An 11,061-nucleotide genomic window follows, 5' to 3' on the forward strand; every position below is an offset into this window, starting at 1 on the left:
CAATAAAACGCGGTGCCCTTTAGCGCGTCACGAAAGTCAATTCGCGCTCTCGAAAAAAATATCGTCTCTATAAAGTCACGATGTTAAATATAAGTCGATTAATCAAGTGTGATCAAACGATATATACATTTGACGACACATTGATTTCATTCGGAAAGATGTAGACTTCATTCTCGCGAGGATCATCTCGTTTCGATTTCCACGTCATTTGGATATATCTTCCTTTCAGTTCGCAATGATGCCTCGCGAAAAGACCACTCGACAAAGAGACGTACACGCTCATTTTCACACGGACGTGTCACACGCACACCCATTGAGACGAGGAAAATCTTTAGACTCTCTAAGTTTTCCCTCGACATTCTCATCGTTTTCGAATCCTTCTAGCCGTCGATGTAAATAACTGTTTTATATTGTTGTAAAGTAGAACGATTATGCGGAACGGGAGAGAGGCAAATTGCGTATGGTTCAGGGATCATCGGGCATCATTTGGCGTGCATCACATCCCTGTTTCCGGCGTCCATAATATGTAAGCGCACAACAAGAAAAAAACAAAGACGATTAACGATTTATGTGTCTTCTTCGTGTTTAATCGTAATAACGTTTATTAATTAAATCTTGAACGTCTACGAAGCGTCTGTGTCTTTTGCCTAGATACCTCTCTCTCTCTCTCTCTCTCTCTCTCTCTCTCTTTATCTCGATCGACGCTAACAATAAGAGCCCAGTAAACACAAAGTAACAGTAATATAAGATCAATGTTATAATTTCCCGTTCAACAATATAACTGCAATATAACATGTCTTGTACGTAACAGTTACGTTGTTGAGTGGGAAATTATAATATTAATGTTATGTTACTGTTACTTTGTGTTTGCTGGAAGGCAACCAGGAGAACGCGACGATTATTCGCTTATACATGCGCACTTTTTCTTACGAAATAAAAAGATGGAATATTATCGATCCGTTTCTTGCATTATGTTATGCATTAATATCTTAGAATTATGACAAACGATATAATTATACGACTTGAAAGCGGAGAGAGAGACAAATATTCATAGAATGTATCGAACGTTTATGATAAATCTTTGCCTTTCTATCCCAAATCTTTCGGTTATTCCAACACTGAAATATTAATATCTTCTCTTTGCTGGTGCAACTTTCATTATACTTACTTAGTCAGTCGACTTATGTGCGCTGCGTTTCTAAAGTATCGCGTTCTTCAGGTTCTCGAATTAATCTATGGCGATAATTGATAAGTGAACGCCTTCCGACGATCGATGAATGACTGTTGTACATAATGTTTCTCTAGCATGTACTATTGTGTGCGCGCGGAGGAAATGATCGATTGATTGATTCGAATTTTATTGTCTGTTAATAAATTAAAATTTATCGAAATAAAGCTAAATGAATAATTACCGGAGGAACGACACGCGCGCGCGTACGCAAAGCGTATGCAATCGCGCGCGCGAGTAATGTTAGCGAGATTGTGCAGTTTACTTTGCGAGATGTTTTTTAAATAGCTTGTAATATATTTTAAGATTATATAAGAGAAGCGTCCGAAGAGAGAAGCAATTCAAAACTCGTTTTATATCTTTTGACGTGTTACACACACGGCCGGCGTAAAGAAAAAAAAATTTATAAGTAATTTAGAGCGGTAGATAACATAGTTATTCACTTTTGTCAAGGATTTATATATATATATATATATATATATCTCGTTCATTTAGGCTACTTAATTAAATCGACTCGCAATCTCTCCGAGTGTCTCGTGATTAATGACATTATACCCTATATTATAATCTATAGCCTTTCTCTAATTACAAATGCATCATTCTGCTCTCTCGTAAAGATCTATAAATATTTTGTTTCGTAAAAAAGATCTATATATGTCTTATATTCCTACTTAGTCCTTCGTTACGGCGCGACGATAGAAGTTTGGAAAGTTACACGTTGTATCTTTCGCGATAATCTCATTTCACGGAAATATTCTCATCCCGAAGAGAAAGAGTGGTTCGTTCCATTTTATCCTCTATGAGAGATAAAATTTAAATTTTCGTATCAGGACCGCCAAGTACGCGTTTGATCCTCTTGAATCTAGCGAGAGCACCGCCAGGCTCACTCTGCAATCCACCGAAAGCCTCTTTGTACTCTCTTGCTAACCGCGGACTCAATTCCTGCGAACTCCCAGTAAGAGACGCCAAGAAATTCGAATGATCTACTATAGGACTCTGTTCTCCGTCGTTGCTCTCATCTTCGCCGGCGGACGAAGATGCTTGTAGCTGCGATATAGTTTCGTGTCATTTATTATATATATATATAGAAAATATCTCGTATAAATATAATCCTAATTAAAAATTTAAATCTCAAAAATGTAGAATAAAATTTGTTCCGAATTTTTGACTTATTTTTTTGTGTAGAATCATTACATTTTTTTCTATTGTACCGGTATAAAATATTTTGAGATTATTTCTAAGATAAAGATGTGCAGTATAATATACTAATTTTTAATAATGCATAATTATATTATATATCTGAATTATTTCGCGGAAATAATTACTCGATTTTCGCTGAGCCTTACCATTCCATCGTCCGCATGGTGATAAGAATTGAAATCCGTGGATAATTCATTTTCCGGTCTGGCGGCCATCCGATCAGATGGCGATGCGTAACTTCTCGAACGTCTACTACTCCTTGTCCGATCATTGTTTACCAGAAAAGTTTGCCTGACGCGCTCGCGTTTCTTTTTGAGAAGCCTCTCCGAAGGAACTTGTCCTCCGGAGAATTTATCACGATTAATCGCGAATCGTTTCTTCAGATTTTCGCTTTCTATCAAAGTATCCGGCCGGCTGATATCGCTGGACCGACGTTGAAGCTTATCACGTCCTTCTTCCTTTAAGCAGCGTTTCTTATCGTCTCTCTTCGAGAAAGAAACAGCGTCGATTTCTCGTATCGATCTCTTTATCTGACGCTTTTCGATCGGTTCACCCTCAAAGCTCTGTCTCTCCTCATCCTCTTCTTGATCTCGCAACTCATCGAACTTGGCATTGTTTTCCTCGACATCCCTTATTCGCTGCTGCGCCTCGATGTCACGTTTGATCTCCTCCTTGATCGAATCGATCTTCCGTTGAATCTCCTTCTCCACACGTTTCCCGTATTCCGCGCTCGACTCGTCTTCGTTGGACAAAGTAATTATACTCGTCGGTTCCTTATTCTCGGTGGAACCGCTCGACCTTGGAATCATCTCGTTCAATCCGGATTCTTTGATCTCGGATGCTAAATCACCGGACGCTAAGGCTTGTCGATTAAAGTTTTTCGACGATTCAACACGAGAAATTTTATCCGTTAAAGGATTCTCCGCGATCTTCGGCTCTTCCAGCTTCGTTGGATAACTCGGTTCGGATTTATCAAACGTTTCCGAAAGCGCTTGATCTCTCTTCACTCGAGAGTCATTCTCTCGTGTTTCTCTCCTCTCTCCTTGGTCTCGTTCCTCCAACGCGACCGTATCATCCAATATCCCAGGTGAATCGTCCTCCACTTCCTCATAATCCCCTGGACCATCCAGGACACCACGCTTCGCGACGTCCTTCGTCTCGTAGTCGTCGTACAGACTTGATCTCTCGTCTTGATCGGTATATTTCTCGACATTGACGTCACGGGGTAAACGCTTGAGATCGCTCGTCTCTACGTCTTTATCGTTTTCTTGTCTCGCCATCTCTTCGCCTGCCTCTTCCTCCGCATAATCTGATTCTTCGTTCAAACTGAGCTGATTAGTTATAGGATCGATAGATTTTTCGGCGTTTGATTGTTGAACATCGGGATTTGCGGATCTCTTCGAGATCTTACGTTTCTCTAGGTGATACGTATCGTCCTTTTCAAGATCACCATTATTCCTTTCCTCGCGCTCCAAGTTTACCTCTCTCTCGTAGTCGGCGTTTCCTTGCGGTTGTGACGCTTCGGCAACGGATATCTCTCGTTTCGTTCTGGAAAGGCGTAATCTCCTAAGCGACGTAAAATCTATCGAATATTTCATCTGCGAAGAGGATGATAGAAAGAAGCGGAAAAAATCGTCGAACCCACGATCAAGCGATCGCGCGAGAATAGACGGATACCGCAGGAATGGTTTAAGAAAAATCACGTACTGTCAGTACCTGCGAGTATCGTCGACGAGCTTCGCGTGAGAAATCGGTCGTAATATCACGAGCAAGACGAAGATGCAAATATAATAGTATAATCGATTTCTCATACTGCATAAGAACTCTTGCAGTTCATCGCGAAAGTGGAGCGTCTCGATTACACGGAGATAATCAAGAAAGTAAACGTCATGCTTCTTTGCCAAAGTTGTGTCAAGTCAAATTATCATGAAATTATGAAGGACGAGCTATCGTATCGAATGCGATTATTTGCGATTGTGTTTTTATGTTACGGATCGTTGATTTGTATAACGGTCCACTTGAAACAGTTCCTTCTACTAATTAAAAACAGGCAATTTTAATAACAATTGGTTGGATACATTACAATGCGCAAATTTACAGTGGCATAAATAATTACAACGGTAAGATAATTAATGCGAGTTATTATTTATATCGCATAACAATGTATAACTCGTAGTATTAATTATCTTACCGTTTTAATTATTTATATATATATATAGATATATATATGCTATCGTAAATTTGTTACAAGCTCGTCGGATATGATTTGTACGGTGACGAGATATAAAATAGCGACTCCGATATTTTTCTTTCACAAAAAGATTTTTATTAAAAAACTGGTATTTGGTAAATAAAATCTGTTTCTTCCTCTGCGTACAGCGCGCATGTGTGTATCGTATAATTATATATAATAGTAAATACAATTTTTAATGAGATAATCGGATATCGTCCCGGGCAAGAGACGCGTTAATATATTCGAAGGGAGGGAAGAGGAGAAAGATATACAGGGATCGACGCCCCCGCCCGGGGGTTTTCCTATATCTCGGTGACGAAATTAAAAATTAAAAATTACAATTACGATTATCTGCAGTGCGCGGAGCCTTACGGGATCAGGTCAGCTCCTTGTCACTGACTCCGAGACACGTGCTCGTGCATTCGCGTCGTTCTGCAACTAACGCGCTTTATTATCGTTTACATCCGCATATACATATTCGCGGTTGTAACTTATTTTAATAAAAACAGAGGTCACATCTCTCATCGCGCTATACATACATACATACATACGTACATATATATTGTATATGTATATATAGTATAGCCGAATAAAAATTATCTCTAATCAATCTAGAGAGAAACAACGCCTCGCTAAAATCGCATTAGTGCTTTCGCTAAAAAACGCTATAATAATTCGCTATGCTATTACGGTACCGTACACCGTACAGAAAATCGCTCGCGAAATTATTCTCGACAATAACGCTGTGACGGCGACGCGCAAACTTATACGAGTACACAAGCGATACACGCCGCGCGTCGCGTAGAAGCGAGAATAACGAAAGATCAACGCGTATCTCGCGAGACGAGGATTCAATTCCGAGATATTGATGTCTCGAAGCGGGGAAAGGGGGTGTTTATGTTTTATTCATATAGCGTATCTTTTTTTTGTTTTTATTTTCTCTTCTACTTATTCTCGGAGGATTCTCTTTCGTCACGGCAGTGGCAGTTTGTTTTGTATAAACTCAAGAGGGAAAATACACTGACATTTGTGCTCATCACTCGAAAGAATCTGTAAGAAAATAGTTTGCCTCTCGTCTTGTGGTGCGCGTAATATTTAAATGCATTTTTCAAATAATCGCGGAGATGTACGAGTCGCTTTGCGCAAAAACATGAGAACGATGAAATGCGCGAGTCCGGGAGTTTCGAAAACCGTCCTGTTAAAATCGATCTCTAATCTCTCGATGTCTGGCTTTACATTAAATAATATTAATTGTAAATATATTAATTAATTCTTTCTCTCGCGTGCGTGTTATAAAATTTGTATCATTTCAAAACTGGATCGTAACATCGCTTCGTCGTGCGCCGAACGATTCGTACATCGTTGCGGTTGTGTATTCATCGCACAATTATGCGATTAGGATAATCTCTTTGATCTAGTATCCTCCTTCGCCCTTTTGCAGGGTGATTAATTAACGCGCTGCATCGGAAACTGATAAATCCGTATCTGATGACTATGATCATTGACCCGAAAGGGACCGGCATACACATTCGACGCTCTACAGAGTTCGATATATTGTATATCAACGATAAGATATTCTTCGGCATTAATCTTGTGGTGAAGACGACGAGACGACAAGTATTTTACACATTCGCGATCTTTGTTGAGAAGCTCTGCTGTGTACAAATGCATACGCTTCTTATCTTGAGTAATATGCATCGATGCGTCTTATTTTTAATGTATTATAAACACACTTACGTTCATCAAACTTTCTCACACTCATCCACGCACACACACTTCTAGCCCCAAAATAAAAAAATATATATATATATATGTGTCGAGTAAAATTTGCGCATGTTCGCTAAAAAATTAAGCGAAGCGTTATTATTTACAAATATCGAGAGGTTGAATCGATGCGCGCGAGAAGTCTAACGGAAATGAAAAGTTTTCAATTTATCCTCTTTGCACATCTGTATCACAGCTGATCGTAAATTAACAAGATGAAACTTCACTTTTCACTATATTTTCGCAAATTAATCGTTTGAGCTTTCGTTGAATGTCAACGCCAAGTAGTACATTTTATAGCGATCTGACGTAAGGCAGCAATAATCGTTTATTATATTATCATTTGAACGAACAAAATAGCCTTCAACTTGTCGTTCTATTGTGTATACTAATTGTTGAAAATAAATCTTTATAATATAGCGTGTGTGTTATGCGCGAAGCGATAAAATATATGTATTTATTTAGATAATTAAATATTATGCGAGTGGCAGCTACGCGGATAGGCACGGAAAACGTATATTATAATTAACTGTAAATATCAGCTGCCGTGTATAACAGTTTAAGAAAAAAAAGAAAAAAAGAAAACTATATCGATATTTGATAGGAACGATTGAACACTATTACATCTATGCTAAAGTGTGCGTAATTCTAATGAAAAAAGAAAAAATTTTGCGGCAACGCGTATAAAAGATATCTCGTTTTTTAAATCTTGGCAAACAATTGATCATTGTGATAATTATAAACTGTCAAGGTGTAAAATAATACATTTCAATGATTAAACTCAAAAATCTGCGCAAAAAAATTCATAGAAATATTTTACACGCAATGGTAATTATTCTAAACATCTAGTATATATATATATATATATATATATAAACTGTACATTATGTTTTTGATATATCAAGAATTTTCTGACTATCATATCATGTAGTAACAAACTTTCGTATGAGCATCCAATCTTATGTAATATTGACAGATTAAACAAGTTCGCTCTCTTGTGAATATTTTCTTAATGTACATCGTAAAAAGTATGTATAAATATAAATAAAACTTTGAATATGTTATATTTTTTCATATATATTCCATATTTCCATATAATTAAAAAAAGCACGTCTTAGCGCAATCTAAGGATATATACAGAAAAAAATACGTTGGTGATTTTGCAAATAATTTAGAATAAATTTCAATTTATAAAAGCGTAATTAATTACAAAATAAGAGCGATATATGTGCTAATTTCATAAATAAAGATATCTTGCTCGACCATAAAAATAAGATAAATTGTGAAATGAGGATTAGTCTCTAAAAAATCTAAACAGCAAACGAAAGAGCAAGTGCATTTTATTTTGAATAACTCAACACGCGCGATACAGTCCAAGTTTGTTAAAGTTGGAATCAGCTTCAAATGCATCTTTTTACTTTGTCAACGTGGTCTAAATTTATTGAAGGTTTATTGCTGTAGAAAAATAAAATTGTACGAAATATGTAAAATAGCACACAATATTTCGTTAAATAATTCGAAACAAAAGGATTCCGCGATTTCCTATATTTTTATGTAATGCAATATTAATGTATGATCCATAATTATTCATTTTATGTCAGGATGGTACTATCTTACTGTTAGATGTTAGATCGTTACAGAACTTGAGCAATCTAATATTGAGCAGTTTATGTAATTGAGTAATTTATTTTGTAAAAAATGAAAAATAGTAAATGGACTGAATAATAGCATAACGGAACATAAATAGTTGGTATAATATATTAGAATATAATATAATATCAGAGATCTTATCCGTTAATTGCGTGTAAACATAGTATAATGTGCGCGATAGGAACTGAACAGAATCAGAATTTAAGATTAATAGGAAAAGTTCTAAAAATAGAATCGGCACGTGAAATATTAATTTCAATCATTATTGTCGCGATATAATGGGAGAAGAAATCTCGCGAGTTTTTTTTATCATATATGTGAAAAATCCTTTTATTAAATATAGATGGTAAAAATTTATCCGTACGAAAAGAATTATAGCATAACAGAATATTGGGCGCGTTATAAAAACTCAAAATATTTTTTTAAATATAAAATCGACATATCTCCCAGAATCGACATTCTATATACATGAGATGTTGATAACGATTTCAAAATATAACGGTCATGATATCAGTTGCAAAAGGAATTGAATCGTTTGTATATTTCCTAAAGTGCAGAAAATGCATCAAATATCAACTAATTAATAACGTCTCGAGCTACTACTGCGCTAAATTTGTCCATTATTTTCTTACAGGATAAATAAAAATAAATTAAATACACTCGGATCAAGATAAGAGGAGTATTTCTATGCTTCTCGATGTTTAGTATGAGTAGTTACTGTCAGTCTAAGATCAGTGGATGAGAACCTTTTAATTATACACGATCGGGGTCAGGGCGCTTCGCTTAATTTTTACGACAAACAAAAAATTAGATATTCGTTATACCCGATATTTTTCTCGATTCCTTCGTTGGTGTAGATGTACATTGATCTATTTTTCATGGCCACATCTTTAAATCTTTACTATATATATATATTCGAATCGCACATTCATTAAATCGATCAATATACGCGACGACAGGCACACATTTCTCTCTGCATTTAATGTAATAATTACACACAATCTCCAGAGAGATACTTATGTACTACCTTAATCCCCAGAGAGATTATTCTAATATACATATTACAGAACTATCACGCTGTAGTAGGCCTAAAATTAGCAATCGCGCGCCGATTCGTACAATAGACGGAGGCTCGCGGCCATATAGGAAACATTTCGTGTCGATCTTATGATACTTACATATTACATAGTCTAAGCATTAACTTGTTTATTTCGTTATTACACTAAATACTTCAGAATACGAGCGAGGTTTATTATTACGATACATCGGCCGATCGGCATATCTGTCATTAATCGTGTTCCTTAATTTCGGGAGAATTCAGTTTAATTGTATGTACCTTGATTATTTCTCACCTTTCGTTCTGAAAGTTCGCGCACTGAAATATTTTGATTTCAAAAAGAATTCCAGTTCTTTTTAAACGACAGAAATGGATTATATCTATATTTGTCAAACAAAATCGTCGGAGAGATAAAAAAAGGCTCGTCATGGCGCAAAGCTTCAAGATACGCGATCATAATGTTTTCGATTATTCGGTCAAAAGTTAAGACGTACAATCGATATATTATTGATCGGAATATCAATAACGGCAATAAAAACAAATGTCTAATCGCTCACCTTGGCACATTTTGATAGCAAACAGAATTTTTTCGTTTGACAAAGAAGAAAGGCAGACAATTCGGAAAGAGATACTCCTCTCCCCAAAAAGGAGACCGAGAAACTAAATCAACAACTACGATCTTACAAAAGTTTGCGCCTTTTCGCATATTTTTCCTGTATTACATATTTTTTTTCTCATCTTTCCGGTATTATCTTGGGCTCGTACAATCTTTGCGCGATATCGCGATTTTTATTCAAAGTGTGATATTATATAGAACGTTACACTTGTATTAGGTATTTGTTATTAGATCACTGGTACTTTAGGGATATTGATATACAGATTATCTCGAAACTAATGCAATATTTCTCAAGTTTGGATTCAATTTTTTTTGTAGCAATAACTTCCATGAAAGTTTGAAAGAAAATTATATTTAAATAATAAAATAAAATTTAGGAAAATAAAATAATAAATATAGATGATAAAGGCTTGTTCGTCTCATTTTAATTAGAAATCTGTTTTGCGATTTATTGGATAAGCAAATAATATTGGAAATATTAAGTAATTCCAAGGAAACACGATATCCCACTCTTTGTTTTAGATCGTATCAAACAGAGAGATCTAAATCACATATACAAATTCGTTGGAAAATTTATAACGAAAAATGATGCAATAGCTTCGGAGATATCCCGTATATTATTCTATGCACACACTCCGATAAGCCGCCGAACCAAAGCGACAAATAATGCACCAAGTGCGCGATGTTATAAAGAATGAAACAACCGCGGATCGCACTAATAAATCTCGAAGTGAATTTTCAATACGCTTTAAAGTAGATGAAAAAAAGGAAAAAAAAGGAAAAAAAAAAGATAAACAAAATAAACCAACAAAAAGGAAGATGTTTGCAGATATGGAACGACGTGGAACTTCTACCATTTTGTTTTGCACCTTTAACTTATTAAGAGAGATTACAGATGTAATAGTGGGATTAACTAATCAGTCTTGTGTTAGAGGCTCGTTATGTCTATAGACTCAACTGCATTGCGTTGCGTTGCTCGTATAATAACTCTTTCTTTTTAGCTCATTCATGTTAGGATTCGTTCGCTATTATTTATCTTGCGATTACAATAATGATTACATTTCAATTTTCTCGTCCGTCATCAATCTTGTTTCTCATTGGGCTCACTAGGACAGTCTACGTTCTCTCGTCTCTAATCAAAAAATATGGTGTACATTTCGGAATTTCATAGCATATTTCGTGGAATGACGCAGTATTCTGTATATTGGCGGCACCATAGACTACTAGTCGCGCTTATATGGAGCATAAATAGCGTGGACGATCCTATTGCACGAGATATATGGAGACTCTCTGGTAGACTCATGACTATAAAA

General features: G+C 36.0%; 2 protein-coding genes across 3 annotated transcripts in view; one reads left to right on the forward strand and one right to left on the reverse strand.

Annotated features, from left to right (window-relative positions):
* The window catches only part of Crtc (CREB-regulated transcription coactivator), a 38,196-nt gene extending 33,640 nt beyond the window's left edge, over positions 1-4,556 (forward strand). The window contains exon 14 of one of the 2 annotated variants that reach the window (XM_070295098.1): positions 422-4,556. In XM_070295098.1, the coding sequence (XP_070151199.1) occupies positions 422-530 (109 nt within the window). In that variant the 3' untranslated portion in view covers positions 531-4,556. The remainder of the gene's footprint in view (positions 1-421) is intronic. The other variant, XM_070295099.1, reaches the window with a different exon arrangement.
* LOC138932875 (caldesmon) lies at positions 1,800-4,275 on the reverse strand. Its single transcript, XM_070295121.1, has 3 exons — positions 4,145-4,275; positions 2,575-3,976; positions 1,800-2,275 (listed from the first exon to the last, which is right to left on the reverse strand). Exons 1-3 carry the CDS (start codon positions 4,237-4,239, stop codon positions 2,042-2,044), a joined length of 1,731 nt encoding a protein of 576 aa, XP_070151222.1. The 5' UTR covers positions 4,240-4,275; the 3' UTR covers positions 1,800-2,041.
* Positions 4,557-11,061: the final 6,505 nt, after the last annotated feature.

This window comes from Polyergus mexicanus, unplaced genomic scaffold (assembly GCF_030449975.1).
Source record: "Polyergus mexicanus isolate NDT 795.1 unplaced genomic scaffold, iyPolMexi1.0 SCAF_4, whole genome shotgun sequence".
NCBI classification, from domain to species: domain Eukaryota; kingdom Metazoa; phylum Arthropoda; class Insecta; order Hymenoptera; family Formicidae; genus Polyergus; species Polyergus mexicanus.

Bases quoted from the DNA above. Each gene is read 5' to 3' on its own strand.
- LOC138932875 (XM_070295121.1), bottom strand. From the start codon at position 4,239: ATGAGAAATCGATTATACTATTATATTTGCATCTTCGTCTTGCTCGTG. The intron at 3,977-4,144 runs GTACTGACAGTA...ACGCCTTTCCAG, and splicing joins CTCGTCGACGATACTCGCAG to AACGAAACGAGAGATATCCG. The intron at 2,276-2,574 runs GTAAGGCTCAGC...ACTATATCGCAG, and splicing joins ACCATGCGGACGATGGAATG to CTACAAGCATCTTCGTCCGC.